Here is a 27367-nt window from a genome sequence, read left to right as displayed (position 1 = left end):
GCTAATATCGCCTCATTACAGACAATGCGAAATAGTACCGGCACAGTCTATTGTTTCTAGCACCCTCAACAACTCAAGCTTAGTGACTGTATATAGTAGACTGTGGTACATCTAATAATACTCTCAACCAGTGGCATCATACCGAAGACACTAGTCCAGCAGTTGCACTCTCTACATCTGCAACATATTTTACCACTGCTGCAAAAATCAGTAATTTTAGACACATGTCACATTGTCCGACGTTTCCTAAATGCTGAATAATTTGTGATACTTGATATAAATCCGTATCATTACGCCATGTACCACTTTTTTTCCTTGTAGAGAAATGAGAAAAATCAGCTCATATAATAATAATAATAATAATAATAATAATAATAATAATAATAATACTTTTCAGTTAATTATAAAATAAAATAGGCCAAATAACTGCTTCATAAGAATATTTCAGCCATTTTATGTGCTAATGTTTAAAAATTATTACGAGTACAGTTTCTTTTTCTAGATATTGGCCCTTTCTCTAGCTCCCTCTTTAGTACGCAGAAGCGTCTGAACTCTTTGGTTGATAGGAATAGAAAATGTATGCTTGCTTATAGTAATTTGAAAGTATAGCCTATTCATAAAATCATAGGCCCTATAACAAATGTACTGTGTCATAATAAAATTATAAACAAAGTAAATCACTTCCTGCCAAGGAAGCACACATCTCGAATTTATAAATAATTCTGACAAGCTTTCGAACAAGCTGTACACTGTAGAATTAAAAGGTGAGGAGAATATATTTGCTAATATTTCTGGAAAAAATTATTGTTACATTTTTTTCGTGGTGCAACAGAACATTGCCGATCCGGAGTTGCGCTCGGGAGCGGGTTCGATTCCCGCTTGGGTTGATTGCCCGGTTGGGGTTTTTCCGAGGGTTTCTCCAACCGTAAGAAAAATGTCAGGTAATCTATGGCGAATCCTAGGTCTCATCTCGCCAAATACCATCTCGCTATCACCAATCCCATCGACGCAAAATAAGTCGTACTTTATACGGCGTCGTTAAATTAATATCCAAGTAAAAAAAAAAAAAGCAGAACATTGCATATTACTGTACTCCAACCAGGAGAAAGTCTCAGGAGAATGAGACGCAGCGGGGTAATACTGTGAATGAATGTTGATGTCATAAGATGTCATAAGGTCACACACGTGGGTACAGGCATCTCTATTGGCTAACTCTCAAAGCACAAACGATAACACTGATACATACATATTTATACTACCCTAGTTACAAAATTAGATCACGGTTAATTTCCTGGTCTTTTAATCCATCCATACAGGAAATAACATATGCAGGAGAGCGCATGTTTTTTTAAACTGACGTTATAACGGTAATATTATCTATCTACTTCGCTCCAATAGATGACGCAATAGTAAGCACATTCCTTTCACGGTTAATCTCCTGGTTGGAGAACAGTATGTAACATGTATTTATTTATTTATTTATTTATTTATTTATTTATTTATTTATTATTTTGCTAATAATTGTAACATAAAATATAATATATACAGAAAAACTTTACCTCGCCCCTGAAAGAGTAGAACTCGTGCTCAGGGGCGGATTCCTTAATTGCAATTAATAATTATACAATACAATTTGTCTTACGTCTACTGTGCAATTATAGTATATAAATTTAAATTTACAATTTTTCAATTTTTATAATATCCATACATAACTTTTTTAATTTAATACTAGAACTGTTAGAATTGACAAGATTAGGATATTTAAATGTAAATTTGTTATATATTCTTGGGCCTAAATTACTACTATGATTAAATACTGTAACAGTGTTGCATTTTGGTTCAAACAATCTTGAAGAATTCATACCTTTTGTTTCATAACTATGAGAATACAATTCAAAATTATTTCGTTTTTTATGTATGAATTTTATTAATACAATATAATAAATTTGTCTTACGTTAAGTACATTAAAGTCTAGAAACAAATTTTGGGATGGAAAATCAATAGGTTTATGAAGACATATTTTAATTATTTTCTTCTGTAATAAATAAAGTGGATTAAAATTGGATTTAAATGAGCTACCCCATCCTATAATTCCATACATAATTACCGATTGAAATAAAGTTAAATATATTGTGCGTAATAAACTTATTGACAAGTAATTCCTCAATAAAACAAAATAATATACTATTTTACGTAATTTATTACAAAGGTAATTAATGTGTTGGTTCCATTTTAAATGATTATCGAAAATTACTTAAATTACTTAATAAATTTACTGCAAACCTATCATATGTTGAAGAACAAGTAAATTATTATTAAGATTCTTTACCGTAATAAACAACATTTATGTTATGACGCATCAGTTTACTTTTAGTTCGCAATTTTTCCTGCCCAACATACTCAGACTCGAAAATGTTAGTTTTCAATGTGATTATCAAAGCTCGGAAGTTGGGGACTTGTGTCTTTGAACGTGGCTAAGCGACCGGACTTCAATGTCAACAAACTCCCGCTTCCAGCACGGAGGTACTGTCAGGTCTGCTATAAAAGTGGTTCCTGGCTGGAACAACATAATGATAATATTATGATAGGTTGAAACATCTAATTTTATAGCATATATATAAATAAACATGCAAAATACATCAAATTTACAGTTCTGCTCTGTACATTTCATTACAGTGTATGACTACATGCATTCGAAGATTTTCGAACCCATAAATTCTTCGTCTGTTAGTTAAACATGATTTGAAACGAAGGAAACTTATTTCCACGTCACATGAAGTGACGGGAGCAAACTTTAATTTTTTTATTTTATTTATTTTAACTAGCTACCTAGTGAGTACAAATTGCATTTATAAAATAAAAATGTTTCTAGCCACTACCGTAAGAGTCAGGCTCGTGTACGGTGTGGTCTTAGTGAATAATATAACATAAAATTTACAAGGACAGTTTACTAAATACAGTAATTAACTTAATTCAAACCAATAAGTACAACACAAGAACAAGAATAAAGAAGAAAGAGAAAACGAGAGAAAAATACACATTTAATATAAATTGACAATCCGACAGAAGCCAGATATTCAATAAAAACATGAATATAGTCGATAGAAATAAAAGATAAAAAAGTACATTTGTTACTATTATATATCATGGATAATTTTACAAAATTCTTTTTTAAAAGTTTCAATTTTAAAAAATTTCAAATTTGGAAAATGGTTTGAAATTTTATTATAAAGTCTTGGGCCTAAATAAAATACTGAATATTTCACTGTCACTGTTTCCTGTTCGATTTTCGGCAGATCTCGTATCTGAGAAAGATAAGTATATCCTAAATTTTTCTCGCAAATAGTTTTCAATTAGTGTATCACTACTAGGGAAGGTCCCTCTACGACTTGATCCATGGCTATGGACAAATTCTCCATCAATTTAAAGGACTGCAATGTCTTTCAATGAATGCCCGTTTCCAGCTCTAGTTTATGTGTGGTACAACTTACAAGATATAAACTCTGCATTAGAAGAAAATAATGTATCTCCTCAGAATTCCTCCACGAAATTCTGTACCTAAAATTTAAGAAATGCATTTTCAAACTTCCATAACACCCATTCGAATAACACGTATTTTCTAATTCCTCAAACAGACCGTTTACCTGTAATTCTCTTAAGGGAACTGGGTAGTGATACTGTGCGATTAAAAAATTTCAATACAAAAGTTTAGTTGAATATTTCTAGGCTTCTAGTGCTCAGAAAGGAATAACAATTTCCAGGTTTATGCAATCAATCATTCTGAATTCAGTGGTATAAAAGACAACTAATTAGCTTCGTATCCAAGTGCAAAAGAAAGGCCCTAACTGATAACCTGTTTTCCAACTTTGCTAGGTGTGCCTCATTCTTCAGGTGCACATTACTTGCTACTATCTTCACTCATATACCTTGTATTTTTTTAAGTTATCCAGTATTGTGTATTGTAAATTCCAAAGCAAAATTTAGTTAAATATTTCACCCCTAGTGAAACAGAAAAAAATATTGATTTTTGTTTAAAATTTTTTACAATTTTTTCAATGCATATACATTTTTTTTTCGTGTTATGTGTGTGACATTCTTAAAACCGTAGGTCTACAATGTAGAAGACAGGCTGCAGAAAACACTGTAATAATTTCATGTAAATTGATTCAGTAATTTCAGAGAAAAATGCACTTAAGTTTGAAAATGTCAACTTCTGGAAAACAGTATAAAAAAAAAGAGTGTATGAATTACATGCACCGCCAAATTTAAAGAGGTCATTTGAAAGGTTTATCTGCAGAAATACCCTCCACAATATCTATATTGTTTTAAAGACCAGTTTTGTAATTTATTTTAAAACACAAAATAAAAAATCGGATTTTTGACCCCCTAATCACTACCTGGTTCCCTTAATGTCATTGGCTTCGACGTGACACAGTTTATTCGTTCGTCTTCTTGCCATTCGATGTGACCACTTTCTTAGTACAAACGACTGTCCCTGAGCACTTGCAGCGTGAGCTTTGTGTACGTTATGCCTGTAACCTTACTCAAGCACACGACACACAAGTCCCCAAGATCCGAGCTTTGGTGATTATGATTAGCCTACTCTTGTTTGACGTTTGAACTGAATGCATAAACTTACTTTTATTATTGTTTTTTCTTACGTAACAGGTGCAGGAAAAGTACGAGCGCAAGCACCCGCACTCGGAATGGCGGTATGAGCTGAGGGTACGCTACTTGCCACAGAATCTCACTGATTTGTACGAGAAGGATCGCGTTACCTTCTACTACTATTACGATCAGGTAAGTCATTCGTTATCACCATTGCTAATAGTTCTGAAATTTGTTTACCAGCCCTAAGTTCTGGAACCAAGAATCATCTGAGTCCTACGTCCGCATGGAGCAAGGTCGAGTCTTCTGAAAACGCAGGATGACAACACAGTACTCACGCTCCTCACAGTAGCTGCTGGAAGTGTTGCCCGTCTATTGTAATATATAATTCACAGAACGTGTTTCATTAAACATTTTCACGAAATTTATTTTTTTTTTTACACGTACCTGGTGGCCAAGTAATTTGAGCCTAAAGTTTTCCCTTGTGCCCATGATTTATTTTCCCGTATGTACGTTTTCATAATTGGACATCTCTAACTAATAACTAATAACTAATCAAATAATCACTAAAGATGTCGATTCGACTATTTCCATGAGTTCGTCTCCCCTTATCTGAATGGCTGTTAAATTCCGTAATGCTTAGCTAATTTCGTCTCTCCTCCTGAAGTATTTCTTTAATTTGGCCCTAAATAATCTCATGTTTTGAGTTTGATTTTTTTTTATATTCTCAGGGAGGCTATTAAAACTGCCATATAAAGCATTCCTTTTTGATAGCACGATAGACTTGCCGATGGAGTATGAAAGTCATTTTTCTGACGAGTATTTATGCTATTGTCCCGCGCCGTGGCGTCGTGGTCTAAGGCATCCTGCCTAGGACTCGCGTTACGGAATGCGCGCTGGTTCGAGTCCTCATGGGGGAAGAAATTTTGTCATGAAATTTCGGCCAGTATGGGACGGGTGCCGACCCAGCATCGTGATGCACTTGGGGAGCTACAGTAGGTAGTGAAATCCGGTTGCGAAAGACAACTATAACGGCTGGGGGGGGACCATCGTGCAAACCATACGATACCTCCATTCTGATTGGATGATCGTCCACCTCTGCTTCGGCATGTGGGCGTGAGGCCAGCATCCGGCTGGTTGGTCTGGGCCCTTCACGGGCTGTAGAGCCACGGATTATTATTATTATTATTATTATTATTATTATTATTATTATTATTATTATTATTATTATTTATGCTATGAATTGTTGAATTAGTTATAAAGTTTTCACGATTACATACGAGGAAGTTTATTAATGAAAATTATATTGACAAGCCATGGACAATATTTGTAGTTTTTTTGAAAATGATCCTACACGATCCATAGATTTGGCACCTACTATTATTCCAATTACTCTTTTTTTGTAGTAAGAATATACTGTTAATTTAACCGCGTCGCTGTTATTTCCGGCAGCCAATCACGTTGCAGCTCGACTACATTTAAAAGTGAACGTTTTGTTATTGGCCGCTGATGACGTTATTCACTTCCACTGCTGTCACATTTGATAAACAGCTGTTAATTAATATACAGTGATACAGCCCTGTTCGGCGGTAAACATGTACTGTATAGAATGCGAAACAACGCGACCAGCTTAAGACATAACGCCTTGGGGTGCTATGCATAGACATATCGCTAGCCCGCGCTACGAGCGTGCTAAACTAGCCTGATTACTTGTACAGGATTCATATATCATATCATATCATATCATATCATATCATATCATATCATATCATATCATATCATATCATATCATATCATATCATATCATATCGCTAACACTGATTTATGAGTACGAAAAACGTTAGTTCGCTGATCATCCACCGGAAGCCCGCGCTAAGGATGTCTATGAATATTGAACCGACGCATGCGACGTGCGATGTGCGAGGATCGCCTCGAACAAATCCGGACTACACGAGAGTTAAGGTTGGTTCACAATAAACCGGGAACGGAAACGACAACAAGAACGAGAACGGTAATAATGTTAAAATAAATGTGTTTAAATGTGAGCATTCACAATAGTTAATTGTGAATGCTCCCATTTAAATACATTTATTTTAACATTATTTCCGTTCGCGGTTTATTGTGAACCAGCCTTTAGTGAGTGGTTTCTAACTGCGAAGTGCGTAGACCTCGCATCTCGCAGTTATACTGTAGAAACCACACACTCACTATCTCTCGTGTAGTCCGGATTTGTTCCAGGCGGGCCTCGCACATCGCACGTCGCACGTCGCATGCGTCGGTTCAGAAAAACTAAGGCTTAAACAAAGAGGAGGAACCACGCCGGAAATAACAGCGACGCGGCTATATATATATATATATATATATATATATATATATATATATATATATATATATATATATATATATATATATATATATCCCCAGAATATTATTCTAAAACTCATTATCGAGTGGAAGTATGCAAAGTATATTGTTTTTAAGGTGTTGATATTTACTATCTCTTGCATAGATCTATCTAATAGCAAAACATGCTTAATTTAGTTTGAGGGTAATCTCTTTAATGTGATTTTTCCAATTTAATATACTGTATTATCGATTTGTAAGACAAGAGATGCTTAGCATAATAAACGTGAGTTTGAATTGATTTAAAAGCTTACAGTTGGTGTAGATAGTTTATTGGCATATAATTTGAGCCCCTAGAATCTAGATGCATGAACTTCGAGGAGTTATTGATTATAGTCGTGTTATCCACATACAGATAAGGCTGTTAATGTTTCACTTTTATTTGAACATTGAGCAGTACTCTGCTCCAACCACGAGAAAGTCTCCGCCGGATGAGACGAAGGAGGGTAATGCTGTGAATGAATGTTGATGTCATAAGATGTCATAAGGTCACACACGTGGGTACTCGTATCTCTATTGGCTAGCTCTCACAGCACAAACCATAACATTGATACAGACATATTGATACTACCCTAGTTACAAAATTAGATCACAGTTAATCTCCTGGCCTTTTAATCTCTTCATACAGGAAATAACATATGCAGGAGAGCGCATGGTTTTTAAACTGGGGTTATAACGGTAATATTATTTATCTACTTCGTTCCAATAGATGACGCAATAGTAAGCACATTCCTTTCACGGTTGATCTCCTGGTTGGAGAACAGTACAGATTATATATTACTGCAACCCACACACTCCACTTTGTTGCTGTTCTTAACACAGTCTAGGTTCACTGCTCTGATTAACATATCAGCTACAGAGTAATTACAGAGGCAACTGTTGTCAGGTGCGGAATGACTACCTGTGTGCAGACCACGCCGCTCTGGACCAGGATGTTGCCGTGCAACTGTGCTGTTTGGAAATCCGGTATTTTTTCAAAGACATGCCACAGATTGCCCTTGACAAAAAGTCTAATTTGGAGTATCTTGAAAGAGAGGTAAGTACTATACCAAAAGTAGTCATTGATTAAAGTTCTCGTTAACACTTTGTTAAAAACATAAAATTTACTCTGTCACACGTTAAAAGTGTTAATGACACACAGATTAATTAATTAATATACCAATGAACAATGACAACTACACTGAAGAATTAAACACAATAAAATATATAGCACAAGACAATGGATACAACCCTAACATAATAGACACACTAATAAAAAAGGCAAAACAAAAACAGACCAAACCAACACAAACAGCACGCGAGAATAAATACATAACATTAACATATCACAATACCAGTACCCACAAAATTGCAACTTCATTCAGAAAACTAAAGTACAAAATTGCATACAAAACAAATAACACAACACAGAAATACTTAAATAACCACACGAAACATTCAAATATATATAATTCAACTGGAGTTTACAAATTAAAATGCAATAGTTGCCCACATTTTTACATAGGGCAGACAGGAAGATCCTTTCATACAAGATACAACGTACATATTAAAGCTATAACCAAACCTTACATTACATCAAATTATGCAGATCACATTATCGACAATAATCATGACTACAATAATATAGAAACAGATATGGAAATTTTACACATCACACCAAAAAGTTCACAGTTAAACATCCTAGAACAATACGAAATATATAAGAATACAATAGCACACCCACAATATATACTTAATACGCAACTACAGTTCAATACGCACACATTGTTTGACGTCATAGTACGTCATAGCATACAGACAACCAACCCCCACCATAGGAGCAACACACCCCCACCCCTACCATCGACACCTGCACATCGCAGAGCCAAAATCAGCAGTGGTTCAAGAGACACTGAAGACGATGACAAATAGCGTCGAAACGGGCCGTCTGTCAAAGGTAAATACCTTTTTAACAATTTTAACACTTTTAACGTGTGACAGAGAAAATTTTATGACCAAAAGTAGTATTAAAATCATAGATAGATTTTTTATTTAGGAAAAGAGCTTAAATGAACGAAATTAATTAACGTGATTCCAGACTTATGATTGATTTATGAAGAAGAAGGTTTAGAGTTTTTTAACTGTATGTCGAGCATTAGTATCTCCGATGTTCTGAAACTAGTCACAAGTGCAGATTGTATCACTCAAGATTTGGAAGAATCATTTAGTCTTCTGGTTTCGCTATGGTTGGCTGGTCTCAGTAATTGGGCAGACAGAGTTGACGATCCTTCAAGGTTTTAAGAAATACAACTCTGGTAATGAGGCTGAAAATAGTTAAAAAAGAAGAAGAAATTAATTCTTGCTGGTTATAAATATTTTTCGTTTATATAGTTTTAGGTAGTTTGACTTCTGAAGAATTTTTATTTTTTTTTTTATTTTACAACCTTGTACTAAGAATTAATTTCTCTGACGTTTCAGAATTACTTGTAGTTAGCTTAATTCAGGACCTATCCTTGGCGAAACTGCTAAAGCATTGGCGTTCTTTGTTCGAGACACAAGTTTAAATCCCGGCGAGTTCTGCTGGAATTTTTCTTGGCATATTTCCTTCATTTATGCATTTAATGTTATCCGGAAAATGAAATAGATTAATAAAATCGTACTGTGATTGTGATATACCCAGCAGTGAGGAATATTCATGGATTTGGTGTAAAAGATAGAAGTTTATTTCTAAATTCCATATGTAGGCCCTACCACAATTATATAAACTTTTTTTAAATATATTATGGTATTAAATACAATATTTCAGTTTGATGTGCTGATTGTAAACTCTTCATTGTATGAGTAATTGAAACAAATGCTTAAAAAATCATAGGCTGACTAAAATTACGATAATACCTTAGAATAACCTAATTCTGTGACATAGCATCGAAGTCTAAAACATCATGCTTACTTAGTATTTGAGTTATGAAATGTACACTGATTCGAGTCCTTATGGGAAGGAATTTTTTCATGAAATTTCGTCCAGTTTAGGGAGCTGATGCCCATCTAGCATCAAGATTGAATTTGGGAAGCTACAGTGGGTAACAAAATCTGGTTACGGAAATCAGCTATCACAGCTTGGGGGATCATCATGCTAACCATATGATACCTCCGTTCTGGCTGGATGATCGTTCACCTCTGCTGAGGCATATGGACGTGAGAGCGCAGCAGGCTCGTTGGCCTTGGCCCTTCATGGGCTGTCGTGCCATGAATTTAATTTTTTTAATAACCTAGGTGACAATCGCAAAGTTCAAATACATCATTTTTTGGAAATGGTACTCTTTAAGTAGGCATGACTGGTCCAACACTGTTAAGTCAGCAGCATATACGAGTATTTGATGATGATGATGATGATGATGATGATGATGATGATGATGATGATGAAATATTTTACATTAATAAGTTTAACCTAAGGAATGGATATGTTTAAGTTATTTTGTTATTGATACCTACTTTAATGTTACTTTATTCCATCCACCTGTGTGAATATTTCAGCAGTTCAGTTGCAAATCACGTTCATTCAACTGAAAATAGGTAATTTCAGTAAATAAGGAATATACTGGACGTGGTCATCACTAAATCATATAATGATCTTTTTACTAAGGAAACTTTGCTTAATATACAATACATTTTATTTTGTGGTGAATAATGAGTCCATGAAACAAGTTCATTTCGAAGTATACCGGTATGTACTAGTATGTGCTAGAGTTGGGTCGATTCGTGAACGAATCGTTCATTCGAACGACTAATAATAAAGAATCGTAAGAATCGATTCGTGGTATCAACGAATCGTCATTCAAAAGAATCGTAACGAATCGTCGTTCAAAAGAATAGTAACGAATTGACATGGTATCATAACCCACGATTCTATTTACTTGTTTGATGTAACCTGTCAACGGACATTTCCGAACCGTGCTGAATACTCCCGAGCGAGAGTGAAATCAAAATACTGCATTTGTTAAGTATGGAAAATAATGAACACAAACCTGAAATTTGCATAGTTAAATAGAGATGTAATGCAAAAAATGTACTTCGTAATAAGGTTCAGTTGATAAATTATAATTTAGAAACATTATCTTGGGTAATTTTGTAGACTAATAGAGGTCATGCTGAATGGTTCCAGCCAATGAGAAAGAGACAATCCAGTGTCTCGCCTCTTATGCCATCTATGCGAGAGATGTAGAACGTTTTTGTTCTACGCGTGCTTTGCAAAGGAAAGTGTCCTCTAAGTTGTTCGTTGACGAATCGTTGGAATCGCAGAGTAGGAAGAATCATGAACTCGTTGACGATTCAAAAGAATGGTTGGAATCGCAGACTGAGAAGAATCGTGAACGAATCGTTAGAATCGATTCGTAATATATGATTGAATCGTTGGAATCGACTTCTGAAAAAGAATCGTGTTGCCCAACTCTAGTATGTACAATAATCAAACTAGTAAAAGAGTTACTTTTTATTCTTCCTCATCATCTTCATTTTAAAGTTGGTTGATAACAAGTTTTAAGAATAATGAAATGTATCTTTCCATCATGTTCGTCAATTGAAGCAGTGAGATCAATAACCATTAAAGTCCACTTCTGGCCATTTATTTTTTGAAAATTTTAAAATAAATTTTGGGTATTTCCACAAGGTGTTACGACTCTAAACGTTGGTATACTACTTTGTCCTGATCTCTAAAACAACCAGAAATATTACGTACAAACAATAATAATTAGATAAGAAATAAAAAAAAGTTCTTTTGCATTTTTCTCGAAACTTGTGTAAATGGACTTGAATGGTTATTGATCTCACTGCTTCAATTTCTTGTGTCATGCCTGCTTTTACATCTTACTTACAATTTTTTTTTTTTTTTGAATTCTGTATGTCTTGTAACACTGTCAAACATTCATAAGATCAAAATACCTACGATACAAAATTTAATAAAACATAGGTGCTCTGTAAAAGTGTCGATAATAATTATTATAAATAAACAAATTATTTAATTTTCGTTTCACTACATTGTCAAGGGTTATATAATGTGACACTTATTGTAGTGAAGTAGGTAATACAATTAATATTTGTTGTTATTTTTATTTTTTGTTTCAAACAGGTTGGATTACACAAATTCTTGCCAAGAGCTGTACTAGATGGTATGAAACCAAAAGCATTGAGAAAATTAATCCAGCAACACTTCAAGAAGGTGGCAGCTCTTTCCGAGCTTGAATGTATGTTCAAATTCTTTGAGCTCCTTCGAGCACATTATCGCTTCGACCAGGAGCGGTTTCGGTGTGCCCTTGGGGTTAGTATCGTAAGACTGAATATTACAGAGTAGTGAAAAATAGTCTATCGTGTCGAATCCGACATTAAATTACATCATCATTGTTAAGTATTTCTTTGTTTTAATCTTGGGTTTATATCAATACTAGTGGCTAGTGCAGCAAATGCTGCAAACTAAGTTCATTAGACGTTCAAATAAACATTTTTCAGATTTATTTTCAATGAAGAATACCAGACATTCTGAAAGTTATTTGCTTCCATAATAATGAAAGACACTCTCTCTCGAGCCAATACTGAAGAGAACCACGCATATAAATATCTACACCACACCGCCATTAAATATATGGAAAAGACCCAACCCCACTTGATTAATAGCTATAAAAATATTTGATTTTTAATATTATCTTACGTAAGTTTTATAGCTTTCAGTAACATATACTATATAGCCGACACTCAGTAAAATATAGAAATCAAAATCTAATTTAAGTTATTCTCTACATCTACTTTATAGCTTTCAGTAACATATACTATATATACTATATAGCTGCCACTCAGTAAAATATAGAAATCAAAATCTAATTTAAGTTATTCTCTACATCTACTTATATAACCCCAAAACGTTTCACTTTCATATCATCAATATAGCATTAATATGTATAATTAATGAAAAATAGTCACATCATGGCATTAACTACAATAATATTTCATTTATAATGGTAATAATGTCTCAAACCACCTCAAGTTTTGTAGTTTTTAATATCCAATTTAATTTGCGCTCTAAATATGTCAGCATTCTTGCAGATCATGGCCTTTGTGTAATATTGTTTACTGTAGTGTGTGTTTTGTTTTATTCTGAAATGCAACACTGCCGACTTGATGCTCCCTTCGCTTCTTTGTAAAGAAGAAGCGAAGTGAGCATCAAGTCGGCCATGAATGCAATTAGCTAGTTCTCAAAACTGACGACAGATGGATTTTGGAAAATAGGAAAATTATGTTGAAAAATTGACATTTCACTGAAAACTACTATTTTTCCGAAAAACTCTGGGTTCCAAGCTTCAAAATGAGGGGCCATTTATTAAAATCCATTACCAGTTCAAATTATATATATATATATATATATATATATAGATGTGCAAAATAAAATATATTGCTTTTGAGTGGTTACTGAGAGTCTGAAAAATAACTGCAAAGAATTCTTGAAATATTGTGTTAAGTGAATGTTTTATTTTGCAGTCGGGGTGGTCCATTCCAGTGGAGCTAGTCATAGGCCCTGACCTTGGTATATCTTACATGACTCATCGAGCCACGACAGTAAGTTGAATTATCTGTGCTTGGTACAACATTTTCAAACAATATACAATTTGTCACTTTCAGTGTATTGTAGAAGCATTTTACTTCCACTTAAAAAAGTGACATTTTGGAATTAGACAAACTATTAACGACATTTTTATGGTAGTGGTTTTGTAAATACAGTATCATTACGAATATAGTATTATTAAATTACTATATGTGATCCTAAGTTATCATACATAAGATGCCAATGAAACATGATATATGTGCTAAGTAAAATTATATAAAAATATTATCACTGGGTTCTAACTCATATTATGGTTTCAAGAGACGATATTTCAAACCCCCTGTCAAAACAGAAACCAGAATGAGAAAGAGAGAACCTTGAACTACAGTTAACATCTACCAAAATTTCTTAAAAACTGTACCCTATCTAACATAAAACGTAAAAATGATCTCTTAGTTTAAACAAAACTAGGAATTGTGGAATAAAAATGATTTATGAAGGAACAGCTTATGGAATCTATGTTATATGCTACTTTACAAATTATTAGACAGAAGACTGACAACATCAGCTGTTGCAGTCTGTGATTGGGGAAAACTTGCCGATTACATGAGCTGCTAGCAAGGATAAACTATGGTTTTGAGTTTGAACCGATAAGTGTCCTTAAAAGACATTATTTCTGTATGTACTGATTTGAATTAAATCAGATTTATGGATACACATAACTAGAGACCGGATTTTTATGTAATTACATATTATGTTCCTTTCAACCTAACCGTATATAAATAACAAATCTTTGCGAATCTTGTAATTACCATTAATATATTAAAATTTGATAGTACATATTTTTACATATTTACCCCACATTACATATTATGGCTTGATATTGCATAAATCTACATATTTAGGAGTTTTATTTATTTCTATTTCACTAAAAGGAAAAAAAAAAAAAAAAAACTTCTGTTGGGGAAGTTTACAATTTGAAATATACAGATTTAAAAAAAAATTTTACTTACCTAAGAAGGGATATAATTGTTCTGCATATGTCTTAACAAGCCGTTCCCATGCAATTTGCAACCTTACCCACCCTCTTCCTAATCCTTCCAGGGAAAACCCGTGTCAAGTCTGACATGAGCCACAATAATGTAGCCGAATTTTGAAAAGAAGCTGGGGTGAAGGAAGTATGTTGGAAGATTAAAATAAATAGCTTTTCAGGTTATTGCTTGACCTCTATACTTTAAATTTAGTAGACCTATACGAAAATGGGATTTTCTGAGGAATTAGAAAGTATGGTTCTCGGCTGGAATAATCCTACCCTTCTGAATGAGACAGGAATGCCACTTTTCAAACAACAGTTTGTAAATGCCTATAGTTTGAGGTTTTAGTAGGTACTTGTTTCTTACAGGGAGCAGCTAAAATGCATATGTCCCACATCTCTTATTTTCTCCTAATCCAGTAAAGCAAAACAGTGCTTGCAGTACTGTTGTGTCATTCATTTCACTCAGTTCTCTAGTTTTAGTACTTAAGTATAAAGTGCAAGTGAGTTTATCTACTGCTTTTAACTAACTAAAAATTATTTAAGATGTGCCTACTTTTCTTTCTTTCAGTCGATAATCCGATATGCCCTAATTTTCTGGGGAAATGGAACCAAAATTGGAAGTGTCTTGATTTTACAAAAGAAAGCCATTAGAATTTTATGTAAATCAAACTATCTGGAACATTGTCGGCCACTTTTCAGACAATCACGGATTTTAACAATCATAAATTTGTATATATATATGATCTAGTAATGTACACTCGTACACTCATTAGTGGCCAATATACATGATCATGAAATTAATCATAGTGAACAAATTAATATTCCATATTGTAGATTACATAAGAGCAACACAAACTTTTTAATTATGGGGATGAAATTATATAATAAACTCCCAAGTCAATATTATAAATTACCAATCAATAGCTTCAAAACTAGATTTTACAATTGGTTATTAAATAATCCTTTTTATTCTGTTGCTGAGTTTTTCAACATAAATTTGTATGAAATTGTATTTTAATAAATAAGTTTAATTGCAGTTTAGTTAGTTTTCTTTAATTTAAAAGTTTCAAATTATTTCATGTTTTCATTGTATTATTTAAAGTTTACTGTTTCTTTTATTAGTGTTTTTTAAAAATGTATTTATATGTTTTTCAATGTATTCTGACGAAGCCTAAAGCTGTATGTCTAATGGCCAAATAAATTGAATTGAATCAGTGGCGGCTCCTGCATATTTCTTAAGAGGAGGAAAGAAATTAACAGCACTAAATGACATCTTCTTGAATGAAACATGCTACAAATTAGCCTACATGCATACATGTGAGACCAGGTTGTGTTGGGGTTGGCCTTCCCTTCTGTATAGCAATAATCTGTTCTTGTAAACTGAGTTTCCTGAATTGTCCAAAATATATTATGATTTCACTTCCATTCATTGTTGAATAATTGCGCAAATTAACAATTACAAGGAAATTCACAACCTCGTAGCATTTTTCGAGCACACTACAGCATCACACGTGTTGGAAGAGACTAGCTACTAACTCGTAACCGGAATCGTTTTACGGAAATGGAAATGGGAATGGGAAATAATCTGAGGAAAGCGAGAACACTGCACCCACCCACGTGGTCTGTGTTGCCACATGTACATTTTACAAGTTCAGTATCACATGCTTTTGAAGAATGTCAGTTCTTGTAAAGTCATACTATCATTATTGTTCAAAGCTGCCGGTGGCCGATTAATTTTTTATGTTAAAAATGATGTAGTTTGGAGTATCTGCTTTCAGTTTCAAATATATTTGTACAAAACTAACAACTTGGCTGTTGCCCTGTGTAGTAAACAATGAATAGAAGTGAATTTCAGGGGCCAACTACGTAGAACTACTTCCTCTTTGTTTTACATAAACCCGACTTTAACTTTCAAATATCCACGAAAGTTTCAAAGCCTATATAAAGTGCAATGAATAATATTTTTGATTTATAATTTAAAAAAAAGTTTACATGGTGTCTTTCATAGCGTTGCGTTAAAACTGTTTTTGTTGTGTCTCCTCCTAGATGTGTTATAGTCCGGTTGAATGCAGCATCGTTAGGTGGCAGCGGTAGCGAGCTTGCTGCACGACCAGTCGGTTTCTATTTCCCGCCCAGAGGAGGATCTCCTCCCTCTCCGTTCATTTACTTGCTTTAAAACTCTGCTTCTTTCTCTGGCCGCTAGTGCGCTGTTGTCTATGTGTGTTAACTGCAGTAGAGGAGGAATGGAGTGCCTTTCCTCTACACATACAATCTCGCATCTTTCTCACATTTTCCTACAGCACATGAGCGCGTGTCGTTTAAAACTCGATCAACCGAGTTTTTTTATAGCTGTGAACTTAAAAATTATCCAATCTTCCTCGAATTTCAAAGCACATATTTTATTTGGTATTTACTTTCAAAAGAAGAAAATGTGAGGAGGACGTTCCTCCCTTCCCTCCCCCGAGGAACCGCCACTGAATTGAATTGAATTAAAATGGCCTCTGTATCTTCAATCCTAACGACAAAAATAAAATCATGGATTGTAATGGACGAAGCTTTCATTACAGATGGAAAAGTAGTAATGTGTCAAGTGTGCGGTAAAAAATTGGGTGCTCTATGAAATCTCAACTGGAGAGTCTTACCTATCCTATACCTGTCATATATTGATATTAAATATTTTCATGATTTTACATATTCAGCTTATTTTTCTTATATAAATATGTACATATTTCACACCTTGATATTAAATAAAAATCCGATCCCTACACATAACTGTCTAAAACGTCTGCATTTGCTCTGGGAAGCAATTAAGAAAGCTCTGTTCTTTTCACTGACATGCACACCATACACTGATACGTTGTAATCACTAACTGAACAGGCAGCCGTGAATTGAATACTTATTGCAAATGTACCCTTGATCTCATTGCAGCCAACAAGAATGGCTGAGTTTGATAGGATCCAGGCCATCCAGACGTTAGTGTCAGACTGTGAAACACATCGAAAAGCTGTGGTGCAGCTCCGGGTAGCTGGCACAACTGAAACTCTCACTATAACCTGTCCATCACTGGAAGTGGCTGAAAGCTTAGCAGACCTCATCGATGGATACTGCCGTCTAGTTACACAGTCAACCACTTCCCTCTGGAACAGGAAAGGTACGGAGACATGTTTATCACGGATGTAAAGTTATTTGGATGATACACGACAGTAAAGAAAGCATTCATGGGTAATAGACGTAAGTATAAAGAGTGTCTAGTTTCACTGTTTAAAGATATTTCTGTACCAATTAGATTTTTATTCATGTGTCAGTATCAGAGATGAGCTTTCGAAAGTGTAAATAGATTATATTAGTGTCTGATATTTTTTTAAAATAAAGATTGTTAAACTTTAAACATTTAACGTGTAATCAGTGGTGACTCATAGTGTGGAGGGGGGGGGGGAGAGGAAGGAAGGAAGGAGATTGCACTCCCTGGAAAAATAAAACGATTCTTTTGTGTTCGTGCATGCGTGACAGGTTTGAGTTCATTTATTATTATATAGATAGACGCAAGCTACTATAATTCAAACCTTTTTTTTATTTCAAATTTCCATTTTTCATAACCAAGCTCCTTCATACTAATAACTTCAAGAGCTGCCACTGTAAGTAATGTAGCATTTCATAAACATTTTATCAATGTTTTTATTCGTCTTATTAATGTTGTTGCAAAATCCACCATATTATGCATTTAAACAGATTTTTCAGGAGGAAGAAAAAAAAAACATCATCACTTTTCTTGATTTTCAAAGCTATTTTTGATATAATTTCATCATTTTTCATGTAATAATAATAATAATAATAATAATAATAATAATCTTTATTGTCATTGAATGAAAAACTTCACTATAGACGTTGTCAAATGTTACAATCTTACCGCAATACATTTCATAGATATACAAAATAAAAATTTAATTATAAAAACAATGTAGATATTTATCAAATTACATAATATAAAGTTAAAAGTACTATATTTACTAGATAAAAGACAGTATCAAGTACCAATTGTCATATGTTTAATAACTAATTAAGAATACTACAAACAGAGGTTAATAATAAACTTAAAAAATGCAACATAAGGTAATGCAATTTGCTCGGTTCATTAATACATTAAAATTTAAATGTAAATTGATTTACCACTAGGTTTCATTTAAAATCTCATTATTAAAAAAAAATTGAGAAACAACAACCATAACATTTAAAATTGCATTGTTTAAAAATGTATGTCAATTTCAAAGAACTCATTTATTGAGTAAAGTGGGTTTTTAATTAACCAACTGTACAATTTTGTTTTATAACTTTGAACAGGAAGAAGTTGAATGTTTATAGGGAGCTTATTAAATAATTTGATTCCAATCAATTTATAGTATTTTTTTGTCACACTAAGTCTACAAAGTGGATAATCTAATAATTGCCTATTCCTCGTTGTATGATTGTGTACCTCACTTCTCATATTAAAATCTTGCAAATGTTCTTTCATAAACACTAGAACATCATATATGTACAGATTTATGACGATCTGAATACCTGTCTGTATGAACAGAGGTCTACATTCTAATTTTTTAAGCTGTCATTATTCTTATAACTTTCTTTTGAATTAATAAAATGTCTGTAATATCACTAGAATTTCCCCACAAAATAAGTCCATATCTGAATACACTTTGAAAAAAGTGTGCATTTCGAATGATTGAAACTATACCGAAAATCAATGGTGGGCAAAATGAACGCAACCCACAAGACAGGATTTAAATGGCAACTACATACTGTGGGAGGGGTTGCATTCTACAGTGCAGTGACGGATTTACAGACAGTTGCGCCACTACACTGCTACCTTTCATATGTAATTAGAATAGTCCATTCACGTGATATTTAATTAATCATTTTTCAAAGCAATTTCTTTGAAATTGTGAATGATATCTGTGCATGCTATTTTCAGTTGCGCAAGGAATGAGCATCGCTTAAGCGGGATCTGTGGCTGGACTTTATAAATTTCATTTTATAAAACAGCTGTTCGCATTGGTAGGTTGATGAATACATACCGTCATTTCCCATAACTATGATTCACGATACAACCATTCAAAGTTCATTGTAGAAGTAACATAGACCGTTTGTAGATAGCTGTAGTGACTGAATTCAAACTACAGTACAGCAAGAATATAGACAAACGACGTACTACGTTATGGAGTACAAAATTTGAATAGTTGTATCGTGGACAATAGTTATGTTCCAGGACCATAGTTATGAGATATGATGGTACTCATTATTTTTTAAGCAAACTGTCTAAGCAGTGGATATGTAGTACTGGACATCTTTTAAAAAATTTTAGCCCCCAGTAGACCTTCACATTCTGCTTTCAAGAAGCCATCATTCTGCAAATCCAGTACCTCTAACTGCAATTCTGGGATAACATTTTCAATTTAAACATGAAAAGGAGTGGCAAAAATATTGAAATCTTTCTCCATCCTTTGAAAATCACTGAATCTGTGTTCTTTGAATTCGTATAACAGGTGATCTATTTTAAGAATGTAACATATTTAAGTTCGCGTCCTGAATATTTGTAACTAATCCTAAACATGAGAAATGAAAGAACCGCCTTTCGTGATATCCTCTCGATTCATATGATTCTGCAAAAGACATTGTATCACTAATGAAGCTCCGAAGTACAGCAGTCCAGTATAATCTGCCACGTACATGCGCCGTATTTTCATGGAGTGGGGGAAGGGGAAGTTAGGGTGTAAGTTTGATGCTTCGCTGAGGTCTGACGTCACTGCGGCAATACTGCAGGAATGCCCACCATTGCCGAAGATAGCTTTAAAAATTAAGAGAATTAAAAGTGATGATGCTCTTTTCTTTCTCCTGAAAAATTTGTTTAAATGCACATTGTAGATTTTCGAGACACAGGGTTTTATATGAAATCCAAGAATTTAATATTTTATCTACAGCCTGATATTTGATGATATGTCCGAGAAAGAGCAATTGTTGCATACATCTTAAGTCTGATTAGTGAAATATGTTACTAGTCAGTGATGTATGCAATGGAGGGAAAGGAACTGGCCACCCTACCCCATTATCTCCTGGCTTAGTTGCCTCATGAGTGATGCCTTATTGGTATCACTTATGAGTTTTCAACCAGTCTTGACTAAACATACTAAATAGTCTGACATTTTAAGGAGAATAATTAATAAATTTAGAGCATTAAGAATATATATATAGGGGAGAGTCGGGTAGTATCGGACATCGGGTAATATCGGACAGTGCGTTTCTTTCATCTACCACCATATGGTAGTACCTGAATGACATGGTTACGTTTCTCTATGCGACATCACAGAAACGTAACCATGTCAATCAGGTACTATCATTGTGTGGTAGATGAAAGAAACTCACTGTCCGATATTACCCAATGTCCGATACTACCCGACTCTCCTCTATTAATATCATGCAGTATATCCAGAATGATTTTCAAATTAATATAACTCTCTGGAATTTTACAATACGTAGAGTTATTGCACGGTTGAAAGACATTAAATGTTGTTTTGTCTTCTGGAAACCTTTTATGTTATTTTGAAAACAATTTAACTCAGATGTCTTCCATCATTCTTCAAACACTCTGACAGTCTTGCTTTGAAGTTTCATATTCTTTCACAGTGTGGCAGACTTTCGTAAGTTGCATGTTCACGTGATCTCTCTGCGCGCGATTATTCCATTGGTTGCTAGTTCAAAACAAAGGTGCTCCATCTGCAATAATAGTACATTATGCATTAGTAATTAAGACGCGAGTATGTTTATGAAACGAGCAAGAGCGAGTTCATAATTTTCATACGAGTGTCTTAATTACCATTATAGTCAAGTTTCATACGACTTTTTATGCTCGACCATATTTCTAACTTGAAATTATTCATAAATATTCATGTTATTTTTATCTGACTGAGGAGCGGAACTGACCTTGTGCAATACCTCGTAAATTATGAGATGTGCGCAGACGCGAAAGTATTGATTTTTTCCGAGAAACAAATGTCGACATTGACCTTGATATAATCTAGAGAGTAAAATAAACATTAATCTTGATATAACCTTGAAATTGAATTAGATATTGAAAAACGAGATGACAAATTGAATTTATTTGAATATTATTTACAATTAACGCTAATTATTATAGTAACAGAACTGACTTTATTTCAGTCATATCCGAGAATAATCGATATTTGCACTTTCATATTGCTACAATGATGTTTTCTGATTGGTGGAACACCTGAACTTTAATGAATAGGTATACTTTAATGAGGTCCATTAAAGGGCTGCTACCAGGTGTATAATTACTACATTTCGGCATGGTCGAGCATAAAAATATTTAGTTAATTAGCAACAATATAAACTTCAGACCATTACTGTCTGCTAGAAAATTGCATCAGTGCTGGAAGATATGGTGAAGAGAGTGTGCAGAATGGTGGAATATAAGTAAATTATATGATTTTCAAAGGAACATAAACTTTTTGTTAAAACATGGCACATAAGGCACTTTAATTGTGCAGTAATAATTAATTTCATTATCCAATTCAACAAAATTACATCAATTTAAAAAATCGATTACCTTTGCCATGATTTATATTATTCATTCTTAAATACAGACAAGATTCGCATTATATCTTTGTATGTTCAACCTCAAAAAATAATTTTGTTGTAATATATTTAAACAACTTCGATGTATCAGTTTGAAACCATAATACATTTATATGAAACCTTAATCTTAATAAGTGTTAATCTTAAGATCTTGGAATATATGTTGAAGCGTGTAAACATGTCTAATATTATATTCTTTCTCCTTTGCCCCCAAAAGCTGCGGTTTGGAAGCACTACCCATGTCCTTGTTCACTGAAAGGTTGGTGCTTGTCTTCTGGTTTCGTGTTACGGATTATTGATTCCAAAATTTTAGTTGTATAATCTGAACTGGTTAGGAAAGAGCTGATTCATAATTTGCCTTCAGAACATACTTAGAGAACACTACAACTGACATAATTACTTTTCGATTTTTTTGTAGTTTTTTTTAATGAATTGCACGTATTGTTGATAAGAATATAATGCACATCTTAAACACCTGTTTTTGCACTCATTCCATAATTTAAGTGTTGTTAGTAAGAATTAATAACATCATACCTGAAAATATTTGAAAATACTAATAGATGAACCTTTTTAGTGTATTACATTTGAATTACATTTATAACCGGATCAAAATTAATTTATCCAAACAACAGTTTTTCGAAATTCTTAAGTAATGGGATTCCTGGTTATTAATTGTTATGAAACAATAAACATGTATTGATATAATTACAGTATGGTTTAGAGAATATCGAAAGCAACATTTTAAAATAGCAATCACCCACCTATAAGGCATTTTTATCATCCTCGACAAAGCGAAGAAAATACTGCAAAATATTAAACGAAATTTACTATTATTCCTTCATAATATGGTTGAATTGAGAAGTTTTATAGAAAAAAGAACTGACTAATTTTATGTTGAAATTAAAGAACATAATTTAGACTATATATCTTATGTAGTTCTTCAATCAAGAAATATGTATTGTTTATGAATAGTGAGGTAGCATAATGTATTCGAAGTTTGAGGAAATTTCTCTAAAATTGTGCGGTCCTTCAAACAAAGATTCTATAAAACAAACAACCGATATTTAATCAATATGACTTTGGGCTGAAGTAAGCAAGTATTAATTTCTAGATTCAAAACAAGGAATCCTTCGTCATTGAAAATGGTTTATGGCAATGAAATATTTTCCAATTTAACTTATAAGTAACAATATTTAAACATATTGTCAGTTATATAAAGATTCGGTAATGATAAATTTTAGGCCCGATTGTATAAACCATTTAATCTTAGATCAGAGGTTAAATTGGTCCTTGTTTCAGCTGAACTTGGAATTTTGTGTTGTATAAAGTCTAATCTGAGATTAATTTGTCTCAAACTAAAGTCAACTTTGACTGAAGAAATTTCTCCGATTAAGTTAGATGATCCAAGTTCAGTTATTTATTTTCCGTTTGAAATATACGAGTGACAAGTTGTGCAAATAAAATATCCATTATTATTAATATTAATAGATATATTAGGTACATTTATATATATTTCTTTCAATTACTTGCCTTAATACACAAACATTCTTATATTTTATAAGGCTCTATCGTGTTCAGCAGTATCAAATAACATAACCTATAATTATATTATGTTTATAACAACCATTAATTATTTATGGATATGATAGATACATTCATAAATGTTCAATTAACTGTATTACTAAACGAACATTGTCGTTTTATAAAGCTTTATTATGTTTAGCAGTATCAAACACCATAACATGATAACAACTTGGAGAACAGTCAGCCTTCTTCTTATTGTCCGCCATTATTTACAATGCACAAAAAAAACAGTGTCTGCAACAGAGTGTACGGAAAATCGCCAAAAAGTAGTTGTAAAGTCGCTAGATTTCTCATTATCAACAAAGAAAGCTTACATTTTGTCACTATGGGGTGCTAAAAAGATCACTAAATCCCTATTTAAGCAATATAAAAGTTAAAAGAAATTGTTGTTGAAAAAGAGTTAAAGTCGCTAGATTGGCTACACTGAACAAACCTGTATAACATGGTCCACGCATCACGTATTTCACCTGTTTATGCGATGTTGCCAAATCCTTTTCACGTGAACTTAGATTGCATTTGAACCAAGGTAATTTGATCGCAGAAAAGTTTTATACAATAGAAGAAGTGTCTGAACTCGGTTCACTTTTCGATCTTCGATCAAAGATGATCTTTAGTCAGAGAGTTTTATACAATTGGGCCTTAGTGTGATACATACTACTGTTCTGAAGACCATTGAAATTAACAAGAAATTGTTCCTCATAGAAGGTTATACAGCCAACTCTGATTATCAGGATACAGGGACCAAAAAATGTACGGATAAAATGATGACACAGCTAATCAAAAACATGCATGATTTTAAAGGAAATCGATCCAAATCGTTTGCGTTTATCTGTTGTTTTCATTCCTGTAGTAGCATCAATCACAACAGACAATACATTCGCTATTTTTCCTTTAAATGAATGTGGTTTCAACAAGGCGTTCATATTGGTTCCATTTCATTGCAACCAAAGTAAGGAAGGTGCTTTTGAATCAGTATAGGGAATGTGAAAGGAGAGATTGCGTTCAGAAAAAATAGTAAATTCCTGTCATTATAATAAAATATTTGATACTCTGCTGCTTGTATTTTTTTGTTATTTTTTTAAACAAAAATCTGAAAAATCACGCATGAAAAATCCGTAAACTGGGTAAGCTAGGCATGAATAAGTGGGAATTTGCTCTATATTATACTATGCATTGATTTTTTGTTTATTCAGTATAATGGTATAGAGATACCTAAAAAAGATTTTTCCACCAAGGTTATAATTAAATATAGCCTACTTTCTTTTTCAGAGAATGGCACAATTAATTCATTGTGCAATCTTAAAATCTGCAAATGTTTACATGAATAATACACGCATTCTGTTATATTTGTGTAGACGCACATCCGCCTAAATATCGCCAGCAGCAACAGCAGCATGGAGGAGGTTCACGTCAAGCCAGTGCAGGGTCAGGGAGTCCAGAAACAACAGCTGCACAGACTGGCACTATGCTGTCCGAGGACTATGCCGAAATTGTAGATGAAGAGGGCGACTACTCAACACCAGCCAGTGAGTTATGTGCACTACAATGCTGAACTTTTCCTTTCTCTTCAGTTCTGCTGCTTGTAGAATGTATAATAGTAGTACCTGTAGTTTTAACTCTTCACTGAACACTCCTGTCTTAAGTATGTGTTCTTGAAAGAAAGTTATCTTAACAGTTTTCCTTGTTTTTGGCAGTAACGAGATTCTAGGTGTTCTTTCATTGTTTTATAAACTAGTGCACTGAGCAGTTGAGCTTTTCCATTCTCCAAATGAATTATTATTATTAATCTAATGCTCCAGACTATTGGAACTCAGCCATCAGTCTTCTAGCTTCCCAATATATTTGTCCTTTCGTCCCGTTCCAGAATTTGTGAAGTGCAGTGCATTTCCTCTGCACAGCATACTGTTCGGTGAATCCAGAATGTTGAAGCAAATGAAATGCAGTAGATTTTAATAATGTCAAATAGTGTATAAAGTGTGCCACATGTCCGGTAGTGTGACTGCTTTTAGGAGTATTTCTCTTCTTGATCCATCCCATAAAATATTTTCAAGACTGATACTAAAGACGTAATGAGACAGCAATGAGGTAACACGGGACAAACACAAGTTAATAAGAATTGAATTGCTTATTTCAGAAACCAGTCAAACGATAAAACAGGAAAAAATGAGTTAATGACGGCATCATTTTCTATGAGGGTATACGTACATTTTTGTGCTGAAAACAGTCAAATGCCGTCCTCCTGTAATGGCCAGGCATTATGTAGTATTTCGTGTTTAGGTCAGAAAAAATATATATATTTTAAAGTGCTGGTATTGCTGTCGAGGAACTGATAGGTCTATTTGTTTTATCATTTCTTTGATCTTGGACAATCACACTTTCCTCATATAACCTGAATCTGTAGAATTATTCTGACAGTCTGTTGATAGCTAGTTGCTTTCTTTTGTGTTGTTGTTGTTATTGTTTTCTAATGCCAGGCGTTTGACAATAAAGTCATTTGACCTCTTGCACTCCAATATTTTTCAAAGATATTATCATGACCAGCCAATGAAGCACAGATTTTGAGGTGTTCCGAATCCATTTCTTGGTTTGAGTTGCACAACGGGCAGTTAGGGGACTGATATATTCCAATTCTATGCAGGTGTTTAGCCAAACAATCATGGCCTGTTGCCAATCTAAATGCAGCCACAGACGATTTTCGTGGTAAATCGGGAATTAACTGTGGATTTTGATGCAGAGAGTTCCATTTTTTCCCTTGGGATTGTGTTATCAAATTTTGTTTGTTGAAGTCTAAGTATGTAGATTTAATAAATCTCTTCACAGAGTAATACGTAGATTTAGTAACAGGTCTGTAAGTAGCAGTGCTGCCCTTCTTTGCTAAAGCATCTGCATTCTCGTTTCACAGGATTCCACAATGGGATGGTATCCATTGGAATACAATTCTTTTATTGAGTGATATTAATTGAGAGAGCATTTTAGTTATTTCTGCTGTTTGAGATGAAGGTGTGTGTTTAGAGACGATTGATAGAATAGCTGCTTTGGAGTCTGACAATATAACTGCATTCCTAAATTTATTGATGTGGCATAGAAGATTCCTGAGACATTCACTTATTGCAATGATTTCACCATCAAAACTTGTTGTTCCATATCCAAGAGATCTATAAAGTGAGAAGAGACAGCACGTAACACCTGCACCGGCACCTTGTTCTCTGGAGATCAAGGATCCGTCGGTGTATAAATGAAGCCAGTTTTGTGGAGGGTACCTAATATTAATTGTCTCTAAAGACAATTGTTTCAATATTTCAGTGTTTACTTCTGATTTCAGTATTTCTTCTGTTAAATTTAGATTATATTCTACATTTAATAGAGTTAAAGGGTTTGGTTTAATTTGTAAGTTTTCTTTTAAATTCGGGATATTGATTTTCTGTTTTAATTCTTGAACAATGGATATGAAACTTTTTTGAGTTTTCAATCTACAGAGAGGATTGTATGAATGCCAATTGTTTCCTGGTAATCTGATAA

The 27367-nt window shown here is 33.6% G+C and overlaps 1 protein-coding gene across 14 annotated transcripts in view; it reads left to right on the top strand.

Moving 5' to 3' along the window:
- Positions 1–27367, top strand: part of Fak (protein tyrosine kinase 2 Fak) — a 768667-nt gene that overhangs the window by 677638 nt on the left and 63662 nt on the right. For 12 of the 14 annotated variants that reach the window (XM_069820032.1, XM_069820033.1, XM_069820037.1 and 9 more), the window contains 7 exons: positions 4670–4801; positions 7899–8048; positions 12117–12305; positions 13517–13594; positions 17534–17768; positions 22482–22523; positions 25204–25374. In XM_069820032.1, the coding sequence (XP_069676133.1) occupies positions 4670–4801; positions 7899–8048; positions 12117–12305; positions 13517–13594; positions 17534–17768; positions 22482–22523; positions 25204–25374 (997 nt within the window). The remainder of the gene's footprint in view (positions 1–4669; positions 4802–7898; positions 8049–12116; positions 12306–13516; positions 13595–17533; positions 17769–22481; positions 22524–25203; positions 25375–27367) is intronic. The other 2 variants (XM_069820025.1, XM_069820031.1) reach the window with 2 other exon arrangements.

This window comes from Periplaneta americana, chromosome 3 (assembly GCF_040183065.1).
Source record: "Periplaneta americana isolate PAMFEO1 chromosome 3, P.americana_PAMFEO1_priV1, whole genome shotgun sequence".
Taxonomy (NCBI): domain Eukaryota; kingdom Metazoa; phylum Arthropoda; class Insecta; order Blattodea; family Blattidae; genus Periplaneta; species Periplaneta americana.
Note: the sequence above shows the minus strand (reverse complement) of the source record. Positions and strands in the feature narration are given on the sequence as shown.